A 22,014-nucleotide genomic window follows, 5' to 3' on the forward strand; every position below is an offset into this window, starting at 1 on the left:
GACCAGGACTAATGTCCCAAGCAAGGGATTGGGGTGCATGACAGAGAGTGGGATGGCAGAGTTCATTGGTCTGCATCTCATAGGCTCCTTCTTTATCAGCAGGTGGCGCTGTCTCCCCCCCGCCCCAGTCTTGTCTCCACCAGGCCCTGGCTGCAGGGTAGGGGCACCTGCAGGCCTTCCCAGCCTCCCTCTGTGCTGCAGACCAGGTGTGCCTCCTGACCCTTGGCTCTCTGGCTCCTTGCTTTGGCAGGATGCTGGTGGAGAGGTTCTCCATGTCACTACAGGTCATCCCACCAGTACATCCCGGTGAAACCGTGTTTCTACCCAGGCGTCATCCCCTGTATTGCATCCTGGACTGTTCACACCTGAAGCCACGTAGCCACCTGGAAGGGCTCTTCCTCAGGTAAATGTCGGCATGGCATGGCCAGGCCTTCTCCCTCATGGAGCCCAGTGTTTAGGACTGCCCCAAATGAGGAAATTCAAAACCGTGTTTTAGCCGATTGGGATACGTCTGTTTTCAGAGATATAGATGAAACGGTCACACATGTCTACTTATAACATTTAATTTACTGATTTAGATACACATACTTTGAAAAGGACTATATTATAGCAAATACTAGGTAAGTTGTATATTTCCCTATTCATATTGCTTTTTCCTCTCCCACACCCCAGTTTCATGGAACAACTTTAGTCAGACTCACCATACCTGCCTTTGGGGTTGTCTCCATCAACACTGGAGCCACTTTCTGGGCCATCCAGCAGTTTTCCAGAGCACGTCATCGTCATTTCCATCTGCTCATTGGAGACACCACCCTTCAGTCAGTGTGCAATGCTAACGGTGAAAAGTTTGTCCCCGGCCATAAGTGCACACTGTGTTAACATTGGACAGCTGCCCCGTTGCTCTCCTCTGTGGAAGGAAATTTACGTTCACTCTCACATAGCCACTGCCTGTGTTGCTTTTTAAGGGAATTTTGAAACTTTACCACAGTAACACTCAACACTTGCAGTTGTGAATCCATATATCTAAGAATAAGAGAGAAAGCCCGTAGGACTCAGTGCAGTGGCTGTCCACTCGTGCTCATGAGGCCAGTGCCCTGCTGGGCCTTGGTGGCCAAGGGGATGGAGAGGAGTCCACAGAACCCACACCAGCCAGCAGGGAGCACAGAACTTGAGCTATCCCCGTGATTTCTTGAAAGCAGGAGTTTTGTTGTCTTTTCCAGCTATTTAGGGCTCCTATGTCTATTTCATTAATTCTAAACCCATCTAATTTCATAATATAAAGGTAACAGCATTTTGATGTCTTTCCTTTAAAACTTTCTATCTCAGGAAGTTTCAAGCTTTACATACTTTATGTAGAGAGAACAGTATAATAATTCTCCATATACTCATCACTCAACTTCCAACAGTCAACTCAAAGCCAATCTTGTTCCATCTCAACCAGTGCCCACTAACGTTGTCCCCTCAGGATTTTTTTAGAGAGAGAGAGCATGAAAGCATGAGTGAGCAGGGGAGGAGGAGAGGGAGAGGGAAAAAGAGAATCCCAGGCAGGCTCCACGTTCAACGTAGAGCCCAATGCAGGGTTTCATCCTAAGACTCTGGGATTGTGACCCGAATCAAGAGTTGCATGTTTAACAACCGAGCCAGCCAGGTGCGCCATCTCCTCAGGGTTATTTTTAAGCAAATTCCAGGCACATATACTTTAATCTGTAAGTATTTCAGTTTGTGTCAAAAGATAAGACTCTACCTTTTTTTTTTTTTTTTTAGGACTACCTTTAGATATAACTTAAATGCCATTATTACACCTAAAAAATACATATTCTTCATACCGTTAATATTAGTCAGTGTTCAGATTTCCTCAGTTGTCTTCAAAATGTGTATTATATGGTATTCAAACAAGGCCAAATGTCTCAATTAGTCATAATGTGAATGGTGAAATAATATTGTATGGCATTGATGCCCCAACATATTTAACCGTTTTCCTCATTTTTCTCAACATATATGTTACTTCCAACCTTTCTGTAAGCAGTGTGGTAGAAAACATCTTTATACACAAATAACTGTGGGAAATGTGGCCCCGGATGTGCCATGAGGCGACTGGGCCTGAGTGTCTGTCTGCCTGTTGGTAAAGGCTGACATTGCCGTGGTGAAAAGGTGTCTAATAAAGGGGATGATGAAAAGGGGAAAACAAGAAACAACAAGGGGTTGTGGGAAAAGAAGAAGAGTAGTGGCACAGGAGAAAGGGGAGGGGCGGAGAATGGGAGAATGGCGGGGAAAGAACAGGAGAGAGGGGAGGAGAGAGGAAGGCGTCTCACAGAGCTGCCTCAGCCGGCTGTGGTCTGTATGGACAGCATGTTTCCTGTCCCAGACTGGACTGCCAGCAGGAAGTGTTTTGACAGACGAGATGGCCCATGCAGCAGTGACACGGGAGCCCGGGAGCCCGGCAGCCCTGCCAAATGGGGCCAGGTGGCCGGCCAGCCTCCCTGGAGTGAGGAATTCAGACCCTCCTCCCCCAAGTATGCTAATGAAGCTCAGTTGAGATGGCTTTGCCAGCCACTGGAGCCGAGGGCCTTTCTGGAGGAATGCCCTCCGCCTTACACATGGTCAGGTCAGGTGGCCCCTGCTACGCAGTGGGTAAGGGCCACTTCCTGAAGGTCACCATTTAGCCTTGGGGCCATCTTTTATTTCCTACTTGTGCCAAGGACTTCAAGCCCAGACACAAGAGAGGGAAATAGTGGTTCAATAATTACCCCCACTGTGCTCAGCCAGAAACACAAAAATGGAGGAAGAATAAAAGGTTACTTGATCTCTCAAGAGACAATATGGTTCGATTTTTTTGCCATACAAAAAGCTAGCACTTTGTGAGATTACAGGTAACTTTTATTTTCCTTATATTCTTCTGCATTTTATGAACTTTCTAAATGAACATGTTTTGTTTTTAACAGGAGAGGTTTTAGGGTAAAAAGTGAATGCGACTTTTAAAAGCCACTTCTTAAAATAGATCCACGTCTCCTTATCCTTCTGTGGAGAGGGACATCATCTTCCTCCCCACTGTATGAAGTGGGGAATCTTGGCACAGATTGCCAGGCAAGTGCGGGCAGCCTCAGTGTGTGGGCTCCAGGCCTTTCTCCCGGGCTGCATCTACACAGGTTTATGCACAAGAGCCCATCTCCTGGAGCCCACAGCCCCAGGATTGGAGCTGGCCTGGACGATTCTGTCTCGTCATCACCCAGCTGGGTGTATGACCTCGGAGGTCAGTTCCTTGGAACCAAAGTCACATGCCTTTATGGCAGAAGTTGGTACCAGGGGCCGAACCTTTCCCTCCCTTGACAGCAGTTCAAAAAGAAATCTGATCACCCCCCAAGGGGAGAAGCATTGGGACCTATGCCCACGTGCAGCTCAGAGGCCAGGGCAAACTCCATGGGAAGGGTGGAGATTGCCTGCTGAATTGTTCGTGGCCTTACCTGGGCCCACACAGAGTGTGCAGGAGTGTCAGAAGTGTCCTCAGAGTGTGTCTGCCATTGTTCCTGTGAGGTGTTCACAGTGTATACTCAGGGAGCCCTTCTTCCGTGAACACTTCTGCAGGCAGGAGGAGGAGGCCGGGTCTGAGCCCAGTAGATGTAAATGGGCTTGTACAGTGGATCTCCCTGAGGCCTCTTGTTTTGCCAGGACCTCTTCCACTTCCTGGTGATGCCAGCAAGCTTGGTCCAAGGACCTGGGGTGGTGGAGGAAGGGGTGGGTCGCAGAACCAGCCAAGACGGTCCTTGGCTTCCCGCAGGGTGGAAATCAAACATGAGCCAGCAGAAGGTGAAAGTAGAGTTTATTGAAGAGAGAGAGAGAGAGAGAGAGAGAGAGAGAGAGAGAGAGAGAGAGAGAGAGTCGGAGCATCTGGAAGACCGGAAAAGGAAAAGAGCAGGAGTCTCGTCTTTGTTCGGGGTCTGGGGTTTTTACTGAGGACAGTGGTCTGATGTGTGTGTCCTCTCAAACATCCAGGAACCAGTTAGAACAAAGATGAGGGCCCAGGTGTTATTCCTTGGAGCCAAAGGGCCTTGGTTTCCAGATGTCTAGCTCCGGAGGTCTGAAATACGCATATGATAGCTTCCTCAGTTCTCACCTGGTCCTTCCTTAGGTGTTATTTGTTCTAGAGAATCATTAACTCCTGGTCCCTTAAGGGGAGGCCGTAAGCTATTTGCATTACAAGGCCTGTGTAAAGTGAGGTGGGGGTGTAGGTCCTAGCAAGGATAGAAACCGGATAAGAAGCAAAGGAGAAAAACACCTTTCTTCCTCATGGGGTCCCTTTGGTTTCCCTGTCTCACCGGCATGCCAGGGTTGTAGCCTGGGTGAAATAAATCCAGCAGTTACGGAGTATGGATGGGGCTGAGCTGCCTCACTGGCTTCGGCTGCCCCCAAAAGTAAAGAGCCAGGGGAAGCAGCCGGCTGGGTGGTTGCTGGGATCCCTGGACTTCTGCCTTTGGAGGGTGCTCACTCATCTTTAAACAAAGGAAAGAAAGAAAAAGAGGAAGAGCAAGGATGAAGGCTCTGCCCATTATTCCTTTCTGTTCTCCTGAGGCATTTGACTTAAACTTGCATTTGAGGAACTTGGCAAAGACACAGAAACTGATGCTGTGTAAATAACTACACTTGGTACTTATCCCTCTGCCATCACTTGGGATTCCCAGCGCATTTAGATCCTTTGCCCTCTGGGACTGCTGCCCAAAAAACGGATGAAGATATAGAGGCTAGAGGAATGTGTACTCAGGCGTTATCGGGAACACACAGTCCAAGTAGAAGGTCACAACTCTGCCCAGGAGCCCAGCGTGCTGACCCAAGCTGGTCCTTTGTTTTGTGTGACTCCCCTTTTCGGCTAATCCCCTCCCCTCAATTTCCACCACCACCAAACTCCTCCCCACCCCCCCTTACTTCCTTCTGTTCCTGTGCCTTGCCACAGGTGGCTGGACAGTATTCTGGCTGTGGCTACTTCTTATCCCAGGTGGGAACCTGTCACAGGGATCCTCAGACTTGACAGCCGGGGCTTCTCGCCCAGCCAGGCCTGCTTGGCATGTGCTGCCCAGGAGGTTCTGTCCCTCCCCTTCTCACTCCCAGGTCCTCTGACAGTCTCAGGATAACTTCCAATTTAGGATTGGCTTTGTAGCAGGCAAAGGCACCCAGTTGGACCCAGGGTCAGCGTTCTTGGCTTGCGGACATGAAGTGGGTATTTTCATAAATTTAAAATTGATTCTGTAACCTGCATGAGCTTTGGGCACATATACCTAGTTTCCCCACCCTTTTCCTCCAGGCTCCCCCTCCTGCCGCAGATCACAGATCCGGGGCACTGTCTGCACAATCAGCCTTATCCCTGCCATTGAAGGGAGAGGGCTTATGGTTTCACCGAGGTGAAGCAGTACTGCCCTCACCGAGCGTGCACACACTAGGCTTGTGATCCAGCTTACACAGGAGATTCCTTGCCTCTCACATAGCTCTAAGCACAGAATTCCTTGAAAGCCATTCCTTTCAAGGCACAGCTGGATCATGCCCTTTCTGCCTATCTCTTGCTCCTTGTCTTATAGGCTAAACCTAACTGGGCAACAGCGAACTCAAAGGCAGCCTGATCTTTTCTCTGGCAGATACTGGGCTGCTGGGAGGCTGGCAGAGCTGAAAAAGGAGACATTGTAACCAGAGGGTATCTCTCCCTCAGAGCAGCAGTTGGAAATGTGATGATCTGAGCCAACAGGGGCTTGTACAATCAATTCCCCTACTGAGAAACTGGTGGGGTGCCCCCTGAGCAGAATGCCAGAGCCAGAGTCTCCTTAGAGTTCCGGAGTACCAGCCTCCTTGCCACATGGCTCCTGGCCAGGACGTGTCAATCTGTGAGGTCTTCCAGGCATTGTTCACTTGGTTATTGTCTGTGTTCAGGGTGCTGAGCTTGAACCATGCGTGCATTGCGGGGTCAGCCCATGAAAGTGTCTGTGTGACCGAGCACGTGAATTAGAGCGGAGTGTGCCAGCAGCCCTGGGGTGCACACGTGTTTGTATGTACAAATAAAGGTCTATTTTAGAGTGGTCAGCTTCACAGACATAGGAACAAAGCCACTTTCTCCCCTGAACTTAAATATTTTGGAAAAAAATATATACAATTTGTAAATTGCCTGGACATACTCAAAGAGACAGCAACTTGGCTCAGACAAGAATCTTTCTTTTGGAGCATTCTGTTCCTGGCAGATTAAAATATGTCCTTTTTAAAAAGGAGAAGAAGGTTGGGCTTACCGATGAAATTTCTATCTAGAGTCATCTGAAATTGACTGAAATAGAGTTATCTGAAATGTTCTTTGCATGGATCTGGCCATTAAAAAGGAGAACAGACATGAAGTTACTTTTTCATTTCCTGGAATCCATATTCATCGCCTTTGAGACATCACCTAGAACAAGAGAGCAAAGGAGCATTCATAAAATGCAGAGGGTCAGAGAACCCTACCCCAAACCCAGCCTCCCTGGGGGTACCCAGGAAGGGTGGTGAAACCCAGCCAGCCCCTCCGAAGTGACTCTGAAAGCACCATCCACCAGAGGCCCTACGGCCACGTGAAATAGTTCAAGTCGTTTTATAGGGACCCGGGATCCTGTTTGTCTGGATGGTCTACCAGGGCCACAGAGTATTCAAAGCTAGGCTCCTCTCCATGCTGGGAGTTTGATTTTTGAGAGCTTCCTGTAGCCCCACAGGGTCCCGTATGCCTGAGTGCCATCCCCCCCCCCCCACCTTGACTTTGCTCCTCACTCACATGGTTCCTGGAGAATCTTTTGTGACACCCTTGTTTGTTATTTCCTTCCCAGAATGTCTCCATCTTGGGCCTCTTTCTGTTATTTTCCCATCTTCTCAGGTGTCCTTTGTTTCGGAAAAACACAAGACAGGTCAGAAACGCTCTGTGTAACTGGATCTCAGACGCTGGTCCCACGTGGGCCCCGAGGGTAATTCTGTCTGCCCATTGCAGCCCAGGCCCTTGGCTAAGAGGTGACTCCTCATCTCGACACAGAGCCTCTTTGCAACCTTGGTAAATACCTCAGTTTTCCCCTCCATCAAATGGAAAGGACAAAATGTACCATCCATTCATATGTTTAAAACACTGAGAGATGTTCATGGAGAGCAAATGATTCTGGTGATGGTGTGGGTTGTTTTTCCTTCTGACAGCTCCTGGCATCAAGGGCTCCAAGCGTTTTTGTCCATAGCAGTTACTGATGTGATTCTGGCATCTGGTAAAGCTGAAATATGGAAATCCCCCGCAGCTTTCGTGAGACAGGCATGTTGAGGGAGGCTGCCAGGCTGGCTGCGTGCTCCCCTAACTTCACTCCTCTGTCTCCGCAGCTGCCCACTGGCCCAGCAGCTCTCCTTCCTGCGCAGTGGCCTCCTGAGCAACCTCTACCTACACACCCCCGACTGCCCTGTGCCCCTGCTCCAGTGGCTTTTCCAGGTGAGGAGCACAGACCTGCCACTAGGTGGCGGGAGTATGCTGGCCAAACAGCCCAGTCAGGGCTGCATGGGGGGGGGGGGGGGGGGGGAGTGGACACTTCCCTCTTCTGGCCTTGGGTGCTGCTTGGTCTGTCCCAGTCTGCCAAAAAGAGGGAGGAGAGCTATGATGACAGTCATCACAGAGTTCAGGGACCAGCTCATGGTCTCACTCCATTCCCCCTAGAGTGTGGGCCTCACTGGGTGTTGTTGCCTGAGCCACCAGAAGGCCTCTCCCTGACTACTTGCTACCCTGCAGGTGCTTCCATTGTGTCCAGGCTCCTCTGTATTCCCAAGTCACAGGTCCCGGCCCTGGTCCCACAAGTAGCCTTGCAGTGCCTGTGGAGGTGTGAGGGCCATCATGAATTTACAGCTAGGTGTGCCCCAGTGTTTGAACATTTGGCTCTCTCTGTGGAGTTTAGGGTTTCTGGAGAAGTCTAGAGCAGCTGCTCTGTCTTCTCCTTTCTTCCCTTCTTGCTACTGGAACATTTTGCCTTGGGGGTACATGCGTTCTGCCCTGGGCTTGAAACCTTTGCCCTGAGAAAGACAGAACCCAGCAGGGATAGCCCTGGAACCAGCTGCTGTCATCTGAATGCAAGGCATGAGGGTGCCGGCCTTGGCACCCACCCAGGACCATCCCTGTCTGGGGATGGGCAGGTCACAAGTTCCAGCTGGTCCCGTTCCTGCCAGTTGGGGCCTGGACCCCAGCTGTAAATTAGAGCCACCATGCTGGGTGGATTGTTCTAGGAACTCCTCTGCCTGGGCAGACTGGCTGCCTTCCAGAAAAGGCCCTCCTGCTCTCTCCTCTTCCCTCTGGGATCCTTTCCACCTCCCTCCCTGCCCCAGAGGAAAAAGACACCCTCAGCTCCTGGGGCCCCAGTGTGTGGCTGATGCCCTTGCCCCTCCCCCAGGCCCAGTGGGGACTGGAGGGCCAATAACAGGGAACAGTGCGGCCATTATTCTCTGCCTCCTGTCAGTGCAGTTTCTCTTTGCTCCTTGCACAGTATATGACAGAATGCACAATCAGGCATTGGGAGACACAAAGAACCCATCTGAGACGTCGCCCACAGAGGGTCCTTGTGTGACCCTGACACGGCATGGGGTGCCTTCCCTATCAGTCAGCCTGCGAGCAGTGGGCGAGCCCTGCCCTATCTCTTCTCCCACCTGGTCACCTCAGCAGGGGGCCATAGAACAGAGGACCCAGCCCTGAGGCCAGACAGGCACTAGCTGTGAGTTCCAACTCTGCCACTACTCCCCTGTGACCTTGGGCGGGTTATTTAGTGTCAGCTCTATGCCTCAGTTTCTTACTCTGTAAACTGGGACCAACTGTCCCATGTGAAGATTAAATGAGGAATTCCTGTGACCTGCCTTGTCCTTATGGTCACAGCACAACTCTGCCCAAGGCCTGGACGTCATCCGGAAGGGATGATGTTAGCTCAGAGGTTCTTGTTCTCCATCTTCAGGAGGAGAAACAAAAGCTCTCCCTCTCCCAACGGCTTTAAGGCAGATAAATGAAAGGGGTGCACTTGGCCCTGGGAGCCTTCTGGGGGAGACTCTGCCCAACATCTTTGTCTCCGGAGAGGGAAGGAGGAGCAGGGCAGCTGACGTCTGCCAAGCACAGTGACCATGTGGCCACTCATGTGGCCACACTATGGGCCTTATCATGATGGACTCTGATATTTCACTTTGGAGGTTTTGGTTTTCTTTCCACTTGGAACGTATTTTCTTCTAGTAACAAGTAGCATTTATATATTCATTCATTCCCAGGCATGGCTCGAGTACCTGCTACAGAGTATAGGGATAGGAGGATCTTGGAAATGGTGTCCCAAGTAAATTCTCAGAATGTGGCTATGGTTGGTGCTCAGCATACTTCAGAACTTCACATTGTTAGTGGGGAGTATGGTTGCAAGAAGGCAGAAATCCATGGGGGCTCCCTGGAGCTGCTAGTGGGATTCTCCTAAGGTGCAGGGGTGGTTCATGGGATCCAGGGGTGGGGCCTCAAGAAAAGCTAGAATCAGGATGGGGAAGGCTTAGGATCCTAGGACAGGCCTTAGTTTCTCTCTATTCCCCAGGCTCCATGGCCAAGTCAATTCCCAGGAAGGAGAGTCTTATTGGCCCAATAAGGGTTAAGTGACAACTCCCCCCCACCCCCCAAGTCCAATCAAAAGCAGCTAGGTGAGTAGGGTCACAGGGCTGCTGGGGCCCTGTGTATACCTGGGGTTGATCTGAGACCTAGGGGATGGGTGAGCTAGGCAGATTTCTCCAACCTTGCTCATTCAACTGTTTTCTTTGGGAAGGACATACTGAGTTCCCGTGGAGACTAGGTCCTGCCGCTTGCCACCCTCCCTCCTCCCAGTGGAGTGTGCAGTGGAGCTGGGTGAATGGGCTTTGACCTTAGTGTTCATGAATTACTAAGCTGGTCAAGCAGGTGGCATATGCTGTCAATGAATGCATATTCTTGTTGGGAAATGATAACTATGACAAAGTTACAAGAAGCTATGAGAGGAAGAGGGAGGCAGAGTTCTGGTAGTGTAGGTCAGATCCCTGGGAAGACGACTCTGAGACGGGGTTCCCCTGAGCTTCTTTGGGGAGCCCTCCCAAGAGCCACACCTCTGAGGGAGAGCAGCCAGGCAGAGAAAATTTCAGAGCCCACAGTCAGTTCTTCGGGGGCTTTGAAAGTGGGGTGACCCTTTAAAGTTGTCCCAGTTGAGGCAAGAGGTCCAGGCCTTTGGACTGGTATTGACCAGTTATCAGACTAAGGCTACACTTGGAGAGGGGGTGTGACTTTTTGAGGCACTCCCACCCTGCAAGTTCAATGCCCAGAGAGGAACTCAGCTCAGGACTCTCAACAACCCCAGCCCCCAGCCCCTGGGGATGAGAGCTTTAGGCCTGAAGAGGGAACGTGCCCAGCACGTCCACCACAGCAGGCTCTTCTCCGCACTCTCGGAAGGATGGTATAATATGCAGCAGGGCCGACCATGGGCAGGAACAGGACCACCAAGGCACTGCCCCACCCCTAAGGCCTGGCCCCATCTGTGGCCAGGATGGCCCTGGTGGGAAAGGTGCTGTCCCCTGCTTTTCTCCATGTCATGTTCTCTCCAGATTCCATATCCCCAGATTATGATCCTCAGACTCAAGGAGCATTCAAGTAAGGATCCCAGTGAGTTCGAGTCAGGGGGTGACCTGCACTCCCCACTCGGTTATTCGAGGATCTGTATTCCGTACCAAGCCCCTCCCAGAGCCAGTGGTCCAAGATGACTGTAAGTTAAGGCAGTGACCCGGAAATGACACGAGGATCATGGAGAGTAGCCGTCTTGTCATTGTCCAGCTGAGTGTACTGAGTGCTTTTGAGCTCTCTCTCTCCTCTACACTGGCCCCTGCCCTGGAGGGGGCATGGCCGTGACCACAGGGAGTAAGGGCCAGAAGGACCGATACTCTCATACAGGGAGGTGGACAGAGTAGGAGATTTCAAGTCACATTGGCCTGGGATTGAATTCTGGCTTTGCTACTTACTAGCTGTGTGACCCTGGGGAAGTTGCTAGACCCCTCTGAGCTTGATTTTTCTCATCTGTAAAATGTCAAAAATGGCAATATCGTTCTGCCACGTGGACTTGTGAGGGTTAAATGGAATTTATTTGGTATGGAATAATAAAGGTTTATTACTATTATTATAGGAATGACCCAGCTAACCTGCTTTTTTTCTCCTTCTAGCTGCTGACATGGCCTCCAGAAACTTCTTCAGGAGCCTTTGGCCTCCTGTGGGATCTCAGTGTGAATGGGCTCTTCCATCAGTCTGGTCAGTACTAGGGAGCAGAGTGGAGACTTTTGCCCCGAGTACCCAAGCTTGAGAGCCTATATAATACACAGCTCTCCGCAGCCCTGGAGCATGGCATGCGGGAGAGGTGCTGGTGGGGACATTGCATCACTGGGACATGGAGACATCGGGCCATCTTTGGCTCTGGCTCCAGCATTAGTAAAAAGCTGAGCCAACAGGCTCCTTGGCACCTTGATCTGGCTTCAGACCCATATGTCACTGTGGCCAAGTCCAGGCTGACCTCACAGACTCTTGGGATCCCAGAACAATCTGGAACATGAGTTTTCTGGACTTAAAGGGACAGCTTGCCTCTGAGTTCTTCCTGCGGGCCCCAGTTTGCTTGGGAGGGTTTCAGGAACATCTGCATCTAATCAGGGAAGCTCCTTGTGTTGGAGTCACCAAGGGGGAGGGCCTTGAAGCTGTGCCTCCACCAGTAGTCCCCCTTGGCTCCTTGGGTATCAGCAGAGCCCCTAAGTTTGATCCAGGCAAAAATGAGAGCCCTAAGTCTGTACCTTCGTCCTGACATTGAAAAGGTGCTTTAGGTCATCTCTATACCTGAAGATGTTCAGAGTTCCACAGAGCAATCAGTTTTCCCTTTAGTGGCTATACCCTTCCCACGCTGTCATCATTTGGTACCTGAACCTAGACACTTGGGCACCAAAAGCTATCATGTAGCCAGTTGAAAGGTGCTTACGGCAGACAGGGAGAGGGATTCACAGGTGTCCGGAGCCTGCTTTTGCCCACAGCTGTAATCTGCCCACCCTCCCACTAAAATTTGAAAGCACCTAACCCTAAAGACCAAAGTTATAGACCTACCATGCAGCATTAAGCCCCTGCCCCACTGGCCCTTTGGATTTCTGCTTTTGTGCCTCTTGTACTTAAGGAGTTGACTGAGCTGGGGCCCATCTGTCAAATGAGAGCATTCCAGACTCCCGCATCCCCTCCCCTCCTCCCCCATTCCCCATCCCCATGCCGGGACCCTTGTAACTGAGGTCTTCTGAATAGCACCAGTCTGGGCATCCCCACCCTTTTCATAACCTCTGCCCCTGCAGCCCGAGCTGCCCTTTTTTGAACCTCTGGGGCCTCCTCTGCGGCATGCCTGCCCTTTTGGGGAACAGAGGCCTTCCTTGTCTTGCTCCTCTCCTCCATGCAGTGGTATGTGTTTCCTCCCACAGAGGCAGAGGGGACATCCCACTCTTTTTTGCTTCTTGTTCCATCGTCCCTGATTCACTTGTCTTATCATCCCCATCAGGAGGGGCCAGGATCCTGCTCTGAAGTTCCCAGCCAGTTCACCTCTGGCTCCAGAGAGTTTCTCATGGTATCACTTGAGAGCCCAGCCTGGGCTTCTCTTTCTTTCCCATTGGGATAGAGACTGGCCTAGAGAATTCCATGCCAAGGTTGGGATCTTGACTGATTTGGGGAAGGTCAAAGTCCAGGTCCACAAAAGAATTGAAAGCAGGGACTTAAACGGGTATTTGTACACCCAGGTTCATAGTAGCGTTATTCACAAATAGCCAGAAGGTGGAAGTAACCCAGGTGTCAATGACGGATGAGTGGATAAAATGTGGTATATACATGCAATGGAATACTATTCAGCATTCAAAAGGAGGGAAATCTCTGACACAGGCTACAACATGGGTGAACTGTGAGGACATTATGCTGAGTGAATAAGCCAGGCACAAAAGGACAAGCACTGCATGGGCCACGTATGTGGAGTACCTACAGGCATCAAGTTCGTAGACACAGAGCATGGAATGGTGGTTGCCAGGACCCAGGAGAAGGGGCAGTGGAAAGTTAGTGTGTAATGGGGACAGAGTTTCAGTTTGGGAGGATGAAAAAGTTCAGGAAATGGACAATGGTGATGGTTGCACAACAGTGTGAGGGTACTTAACACTGCTGAACTGTGCACTTCAAAATGGCTAAGGGGAAATTTTTATGTTACATGACTTTTACCATAACTATAAATAAATAAGTAAATAAAATAAAATAAAATAAAATAAAATAAAATAAAATAAAATAAAATAAAATAAAATAAAATAAATAGGTGTCAGCAGAGAATCTACCAAAAGCTGGAACTAAAAATCAACCGCCAGTTCAAGAAGCATGTGTAAGGTTAAATTAGATCCAGAATGGGTATAAAAGGAAGTCGTGCTCCTCAGGATTTGTTAGCAACTTGAGGTGCTCTGAGTGTCCTTGTCCTCTGTAGGACACAGCCCTCTAGGGCAGAACCTGCGAGCTGCCTTCCCTCCAATTTGGAACTGTGATCGAAGTATGTGTTTTCAGGTTGCCTGGCCTTTCTCTTTAGTAAAATGGGGAGATTTGCATGTGTGTAAATTTCCATCCCTTGCTGGAGTTTGTGGTGACTGGCTGTTTTTCACAGACAACCCTGGGGAAGGTCTTACTGTCCTGAGTAAAGGGAGAGCTGAGGCCGGCCCAGGCCTCAGAGTGGACTGTTAGAGGTGTGGGGCTGAGGGCTGAGCAGGGTTCAGGTCCGGGGGTCACTGGAGTTTTGGAGTATGGTGGATATTTCTTTCCTACATTGAGAAGCAGCACACATCACCTGGTAAAAGCTCCTTGGTGAGCTCGAAGACTAGGATATTTCAGAACACTGACGTTTTTCACTGCAAGGGGTGTTTATGCATTTATTTAGAAGACATACATTGAGTGTCTCCTCTGTTCAGTACTTCGCTAGATGGCAGAGGAAGATACAGGGGTGAATAATGTGTGGTTCCTGCCCTCAGAAGGCTGACAGCCAAGTGGGAGGAGATGAAATGCACAATTACAACAGGAGATAGACACAACCACAAAACTGTGGGAATTCCAAGGAGAGGAAGATTACTTCTAGCTAGGTGGGGTTGGGGTGCAGGGAGGCTGGAAACAGGAAGTGCTTTGTAAGAAAGAAGGCAGTTGAATCATCTCTCAAAAGATATATAAGGCAGGGATGGCAAACTCACTTGTCTGTGGGGACCAAGTGAGTGAGTGACTAGAGAGTTCCTGCCCTGTCTAAGAGGCTAGTAGGTCTGGTATTCACACATCTCTCCTTTTTTTTTTTTTTTAGTTTATTTATTTATTTTGAGAGAGAGAGTGTGTATGTGCAAGCACAGGGGGAGGGGCAGAGAGAGAGGAGAGAGAGAATCCCAAACAGGCCCCATGTTGTCAGCTCAGAGCCCTGCCTGACAGCCCAACACTATCCAATCTCATGAACCATGAGATCATGACCTGAGCCGAAATCCAGAGTTGACACTTAACTGACTAAGCCACCTAAATGCCCCCAGATCTCTCCATTTTCAAGAGAAGCTGTGTTTTAGTCAGTTTAACTTTGACTGTAAGTGGCAAATACCCAATTAAGAAAAGTTTATTGTCTCACATGACAATAAATCCAGATGTGAGGGGTTCTATGGTATGCTTAGCAGATCTGCAGTATCAGGGCTCCAGCTTTAGCTTCTGTGTTACCCTTCTCACTACATCTCCTCAAGGTTGCAAAATGGCTGCCATAGCTCCAAGCATCATCATGTTCTCATGATACAGCAGTTCAAGGCAGAAAGAAGAGTGGAGGAGGTCATCCTTTCTCTTATTTTTCTCTCGTTTTCCCAGGACACTTTCCATTTTGTTTCATTAGACAGAACTGGGTCACAGCCTTTAGAGGATATTTGCCATGTTTTCTGACTGTCTGATACCATTTGAACAGCATGGCTATGTTTGAAGAATTTTTAGCCTCCTGATCCTCCCTCCCCCTCCAGGGTACAATCCTGGAGACTCACTTTTCCAGCCTCCTTTCTAATATTTGAATTTTTAGTTTGGAATTTCCATTTAGTTCTGTATTATTTTTTTATAGTTTGTATTTCTCTACTGGGATTTCTTACATGTTCATTCAATATGAACATATTATCATTTACCACTCTGAGCATAGCTATAACAGTTGCTTTAAATCCTTGTCTGTAATTATAACATCTAGATCATCTAATTCATCAACATGGAAAAATAAGTATGAAAGAGGACATTTATTTAGAGTGAGTAGAGAAGTCATACCAAATACTGGACCTTGGGAGGTTTAGATCCCTTTCTTCTAGATCTCTTTAGATATAGAAATGTTCATGTAGAAATGGCCATTGGTTGTAGCCTGTCTTCCTTCCCTAACCTAGAACATTCACAGGGGGCCATGCCAGTGAGGACCTCAGAGCTTAAGCTTCATTAACTTTACCATCAATTGGCTTCTAACACGTAACAAACTGCTTTCTATTTAAACACCCAGAGCTTTTTTTCTGTTGCCTGTAGCTCAGAGCCCTGACCGACCCAATAGCCACCCCAGGCCAGTCCCTGTAAAGATAAGCAGGTTGACATGATTCATCTGCTGGGGTGGACCCACTTTCCTTGAGCAGACACCCAAACAATACCAGGGATGACGGGGAGCATGGCTGTTGGGTCAGCAGCCAGTATAACCTGCTGAAGTCAGAATACGTATGTGAAATCTCTCGGTAATGAATTCAGTTAAAAGACAAAACCCCCCAAACCCCCACTGTGAACCCATCTGCAGACTATATTCCACTGTAGATGCTATATAGCACCACTGACTTGCAGCCCTGCGGGTCGGATTTGGGTGTGGAGAGATGCAAGGGAAGGAGGGAGCACTGGGAACAAAGACGAGGAGGAAGGGAGAGTAGAGCTCCCTTAAAGGGGTAGATTAGGAGATAAGACTGGATGTTTGAAGCCAGATCTCAGAGGATGGTGGGGGCTGTTGCAGGCACAATGAAGTGTTAATATTTATCAAGACTGGGACAGAATTTGTGTTGTTTAGATGTAATTCACATACCATGTAATTCACTCTTCTAAAGTGTATGATTCAATATGATTCATAGAGTTGCTCAACCATCACCACTAATTCCAGAACATTTTCATCACCCCGGAAAAAAACCTCATACCCATCAGTGGTCACTTCCCACCCCCTCACTCCTCCCAGCCCCTGGCAGCCCTTAATCTACATTCTGTCTCCATGAACTTGCTTATTCTGGACATTTCATATAAATGTAATGATATAATGTGTGACCTTTTGTATCTGGTTTCTTTCATTTAGCATAATATTTGCAAGGTTCATGCATGTTGTAGCATGTATTAGTACTTTATTCTTTTTTATGGCTGAATAATATTCCATTGTATGGATGTACCGTATTTTATCCATTCATCTGTTGGTGGACACTTGCTTTGTTTCCACTTTTTTACTATTGTGAATAATGCTACCATAAACATTTGCACGCATGTGTTTATGGGGACATGTGTTTTCAGTTCTCTTGGGTGTACACTTAAGAGTGGAATTGCTGGGTCATATGTTGACTATATGTTTAACTTTTTGAAGGATTGCCAAACTATTTTCTCAAGTGGCTGCATCATTTTGCATTCCCACCAACAATGTAGGAGGGTTCCAGTTTCTTCACACCCTTGCCAACATTTGTTACTGTCCATCTTTTAATAGCCAAAACTAGTGGGTGTTAAGTGGTATCTTGTGGTTTGGATTTGCATTTCTGTAATGACTAAGGATTTTCAGCATCTGTTCATATATTCATTGGCTATTTGTATGTCTTCTTTGGGGAAACATCTGTTCAAGCTTAGCCCATGTTTTGATTGGGTTGTTGGTCTTTTTTTGTTGAGTTGCAGGAGTTCTTTATATACTCTAGATACCTGGGGAGCCTAGGTGGCCTAGGGGAGTCAGGGGACTCCCCTGGGGAGGCCTGGGGAGTCGTTTGAGCATCCGACTTCAGCTCAGGTCTTGATCTCAGGGTTTGTGGGTTCGAGCCCCGTGTCAGGCTCTGTGCTGACAGCTCGAAGCCTGGAGCCTGCTTCAGATTCTGTGTCTCCCTCTCTCTTGGTACCCTTCCTTCTGCTTGCGCTCTGTCTTTCAAAAATGAATAAACGTTAAAAAAAAAATGTATATATTCTAGATACTAGACCCTCACCAGGTATGTGATTTGCAGATACTTTTTCCCATTCTGTGGTTTTTGTTTTCACTTTCTTGATAATGGCCTTTGATGCACAAGTTTTAAATTTTGATGAAGTCTAATTTATCTAACATTTTCCTATTGTTTCCTATGCTTTTGGTGTCAAATAAGACACCACTTCCTAGTCCAAGGTCATGAATATTTTTCCCTTTGTTTCCTTCTGAAAGATTTATTCTTTTGGCTCTTGCATTTAACTCGTTGATTTATTCTGAGTTGTTTTTTTTAATATGGTGTGAGATAGGGGTTTAGCTTCATTCTTCTGCATGTGGGTATCCAATTGTTGAAAAGCAGTATTTGTTGAAAAGACTGTTCTTTCTCCATTCAGTTGGCACCCTTGTTGAAAATCAATTGACCATAGATACAAGAGTTTATTTCTGGATTCTCAGTTTTATTCCATGAGTTATATATCCTTATGCCAATACCCCAAATTCTTGATTGCTACAGCTTGCAGTATTGAAATTGGGAAGTGTGAGTCTTCTAGCTTTGCTCTTTTCAAAATTATTTTGGCTATTTTGGGTCTCTTGTATTTCCATATTAATTTTAGGATGGCTTGTGAACCTCTGTAAAAATGACAGCTGGGGTTTTGATAGTGATTGTGTTGAATCAGTAGATAACTTTGAGTATTACTGCCATTTTAATAATATTGAGTCTTCCAATCCACAAATATGGAATATCTTCCCATTCATTTAGATCTTCTTTAATTTCTTTCATCAGTGTGTCTTATACTTTTGTTAAATTTATTCCTAAGTATTTTGTTATTTTTGATGCTATTATAAATGGAAGTTTTTCCTTCGTTTTCTTTTCAGGTTGTTCCTTACTGGTGTGCAGAAAGACAGCAGATTTTTGTGTAGAGACCTTGTATCCTGCAACCTTGCTGAACTCGTTTATTGGCTCTAATTGTTTTTTTAATGGCAGAATTTGGTTTTGAAAGCAAACATGTTCTTGTGCAATTAATTGCTTGAAAGAAATGACCTCATGTTTCTTTAGCAAACGTGCTTTGGCTGTGCCAACGTAGGGCTGGCCGGTAACTGTGCCAGCACACTGAGTAGGCAGCAGTGCCTGGAGAAAAGGAGCCCTATCAATGAGATCGAAACACTCTAGAGAAGGAGTGAAACACGCGTAGGTTCTGTCCTTTCGTCTTCCAACAGCGTTGTTCATTCTTACCTACCCATTCCATTCCTTACCAGCTTCTATAATATTTGTGTAGGAGGGGGAGAATATAACAAAATAAAATGACCCTGGCCAGTACATTCTTTGGATATTTTTTAAGTGGGCGAGAAACTTAGTTCTCAGAAAAAATTAGTTTCATTTTCTTCGTGTCTTTGGACACTTTGTTCTTCCTCACGTGGTCACCATGCTTTTTCTTTCTGTCCCCAGGGCTCCAGTATTATAGTCATTGGGGCTTTGGCGCTCCCTTGGACAGGCCTCTGTTTTGCGGGTCACTTTCTTTTCTGTCATTGTTTGCTTGTATTCTATCTCCTTTCTCCTTCTCTACCTTCCTTTCTTGCTCCTTCTCAGATAATATTTATAAGATTGCTTCTTGTCAAAAGAATAAAACAAAACAAGACCGGGACAAATAACCTTGTTAGCTAGGTAAACCCTGTTGTTATTATCTTAAAGTATTCTATGTATATTAAGTGCAGAAAATTCAAATACCAGGAAAAAAAGAAAATTCAAATACTAGAGAAAGGTGCAAAATTAAAAGTGAAAGCTTCCCTGCCCACCCACTCCCAATGGCCACTTCCTCTCCCCAAGTAGTTATTATTAAGAGTTTCATGTGATTATTTCTATGAGCAAAATTAATGCACAATCCACATAACACATGTTTTGTATTTATAGATTTACTTACATCGTATTTCTCCTGACACTTTGGTATTCATCTTAAGTTACCTCCAGTAGAGAGTTAATCTTCTAGGATTTTCCCAGCTCTCTCCCCTGGATGTCAGGAGAGGCCACAGTCTACACAATGCAAGTCAGACAGGATTTTCTAGACCAGGGGTCTCCAGCGTGGGGGACGTTTGAGGTGGGATGAGCCACCAGGTGTAAAAGAAAACATTAACACCTATATTTACATTTTAACCCATCTTTCTTTTTCTTAAGTTTTATTGAGGTATGTAATTGACACACATTAACCTGTACATATTTAAAGTATGCAATCTATTCACTTGACATATGTATATACCCATAAAACTGTCATCATTAGCAAGATAATGATGTCCAATGCCCTCAAAGTTTCCTTGTGCATCTAGGTAATAAATTTATCTCTCCTTTCCCTTTTGTCTGTAGGAAACCACTGATCTACTTTCTGTCACTACAGATCAGTTTGCATTCTCTAGAATTTTATATAAATAGATGGAATCATGCAATGGGTACTTTTTTTGGGGGGGGGTCTGGCTTCTTTCACACAGGATAATTTGAAATCCATATTTGTTGTTGTACGTATCCATAGTTTATTCCTTTTCATAGCTGAGTGGTATTTCATTGTATAGATATCCTATCCCTACTGATGGACATTTGGGTTTTTTTTCTTTCAGTTTGGGGGGCTATTAAAATCTGCTGTAAACATTCTTATGCAGGTCTTTATATGGACATCTGCTTTCTTTCCCTTGGGGTAAATATCTATGAGTGGATAGGCTGGGTCATATGATAAATGTATGTTTAAAGTGCTTTTTTTTTTTAAGTTTATTTTTTCTTTAGTAATGTCTATACCCAATGTGGAGCTTGAACTCACAACCTCAAGATCAAGAGTCTCCTCCTCTTACAACTGAGCCAGCCAGACATCCCTGTATGTTTAAGTTTTTAAGACATTGCCATACTGGGGAGCCTGGGTGGCTCATTTGGTTAAGTGTCTGTCTGACTCTTGGTTTCAGTTCAGGTCATGATCTCACAGCTTCCTGGGTTCGAGCCCCACATCAGGCTCTGTGCTGGCAGCATGGAGTCTACTTGGGATTCTCTCTCTGTCCCTCTCTCTGCCCCTCTTCCACTTGCTCTGTCTCTCTCTGTCTCTGTCTCTGTCTCTCCCTCTCTCTCTCAAAAGAAAAAAATAATAATGAATTGCCAAACTGTTTTCTAAAGTGACCCTGCCATGTCCCTGCCAGCAGTGTAGGAGAGTTCCAGTTGCTCCACATCCTTCCACCACTTTGGTATAGTCAGTCCCTTTTTTTTTTTTTTTTTTTTTTTAATGTTTACTTTTGAGAGAGAGAGGAAGGGAGAGAGAATGAATAGGGGAGGAGCAGAGAGAGTGGGAGACAGAGGATCCAAAACAGGCTCTGTGCTAATAGCAGAGTCTGACCCAGGACTCAAACCCATGAACCGTGAGATCGTGACCTGAGCTGAAGTCAGATGCTCAACTGACTGAGTCACCCAGGGGCCTCTAATCAGTCTTTTCAATAGGTATGTAGCGGTAGCTCATTGTGCTTTTAATTTTCATTTCCCTAAGGACTGGTGATCTTTGCATCAGCTTATTTGCCATCTGTGTGTCTTCTTTAGTTAAATGTCTATTTAGTTTTTTGGTCTACTTTCTTATTGGGTTGTCTTCCTATTGAATTGTAAGAGTTCTGTATATATTCTTTTTTTTTTTTTTTTTTTTTTTAGTTTATTTTGAGAGAGAAGAAGCAGAGGAGAGGGGCAGAGAGAGGGAGAGAGAGGATCCCAAGCACGCTCTGCACTGACAGTGCAGAGCTAGTCCAACATGGGACTCAAACCTATGAACCTGTGAGATCATGACACGAGCAGAAATCAAAAGTTGGACACCCAACTGACTGAGCCACCCAGGTGTCCCCTGTATATATTCTAATTACAGTTCTTGGTCAGTACATTTTTTGCAAATATTCTCCCCTAGTCTGTGGCTTTCCTTTTCATTTGTATGACCGTATGTTTTGAAGAACAAATGTTTTTATGTTTTAATGACGTACAATTTATTGATATTTTACCGTTGGTGTTTTTAGTGTTGTATTTAAGAAATATTTGTGAGGGGCACCTGGGTGGCTCAGTCAGTTGAGTGTTAGGTTAAGCATCTGACTTTGGCTCAGGTCATGATCTCATGGTTTGTGAGTTCAAGCCCCGCGTCGGGCTCTGTGCTGACAGCTCAGAGCCTGGAGCCTGCTTTGGATTCTGTGTCCCCCTCTCTCTCTGTCCCTCCCCTGTTCATGCTCTGTCTCTCTCAAAAATAAAAATAACCATAAAAAAAAACTTTTAAAAAAAGTAAGAAATATTTGTGAAACCTGGGTCGCCGAGATCTTTTCTTGTTTTCTTCTACAAATTTCATAATTAAGTTTTATAATTTACACTTTTTATAATTAAAATAAGTTTAATACTTTATAATTAGCCTTACATTTTTGGGTCAGTGGTCCATTTCACTGGTGTAAGGTTAAGCTTAATTTCTCAACATATGGCTATACAATATTACCAATACATTTTCAACACATTTGTTGAAAAGATTATTCTTACTGAATTGAATTAACTTGGTATGTTTATTCAGAAACCAATCGATCATATATGTGTGGGTCTATTTCTGAACTCTAGTTTGTTTTATTGATTTATAGGTCTAATTTTATCCCCACTGTCTTTATACTGTAGGTTTATAAGTGTTGAAATCAGATAGTTTAAATCCTTCAACTTCATATTCTTTCTGAAACTTTTTTGGCTCTTCTAGGTCCTTTGCATTTTCATATAAATTTTAGAATGAGCTTGTCATTTTCTACCAAAAAAAAAAAAAAA

At 46.4% G+C, this 22,014-nt stretch overlaps 1 protein-coding gene and 1 long non-coding RNA gene across 11 annotated transcripts in view; one reads left to right on the forward strand and one right to left on the reverse strand.

Annotated features, from left to right (window-relative positions):
• Positions 1-22,014, forward strand: part of FAM178B (family with sequence similarity 178 member B) — a 115,702-nt gene that overhangs the window by 34,178 nt on the left and 59,510 nt on the right. For all 10 annotated transcript variants that reach the window (XM_023251624.2, XM_006930055.4, XM_006930056.4 and 7 more), the window contains exons 6-8: positions 251-403; positions 7,351-7,456; positions 11,203-11,287. In XM_023251624.2, coding sequence (XP_023107392.1) covers positions 251-403; positions 7,351-7,456; positions 11,203-11,287 — 344 coding nt within the window. The remainder of the gene's footprint in view (positions 1-250; positions 404-7,350; positions 7,457-11,202; positions 11,288-22,014) is intronic.
• On the reverse strand, positions 4,916-7,402 carry LOC109498142. Its single transcript, XR_002154774.3, has 3 exons — positions 7,048-7,402; positions 6,770-6,873; positions 4,916-6,412 (listed from the first exon to the last, which is right to left on the reverse strand). It is a non-coding gene; the product is annotated as an uncharacterized LOC109498142 (long non-coding RNA).

The sequence above is a fragment of the Felis catus genome, chromosome A3, assembly GCF_018350175.1.
Source record: "Felis catus isolate Fca126 chromosome A3, F.catus_Fca126_mat1.0, whole genome shotgun sequence".
NCBI classification, from domain to species: domain Eukaryota; kingdom Metazoa; phylum Chordata; class Mammalia; order Carnivora; family Felidae; genus Felis; species Felis catus.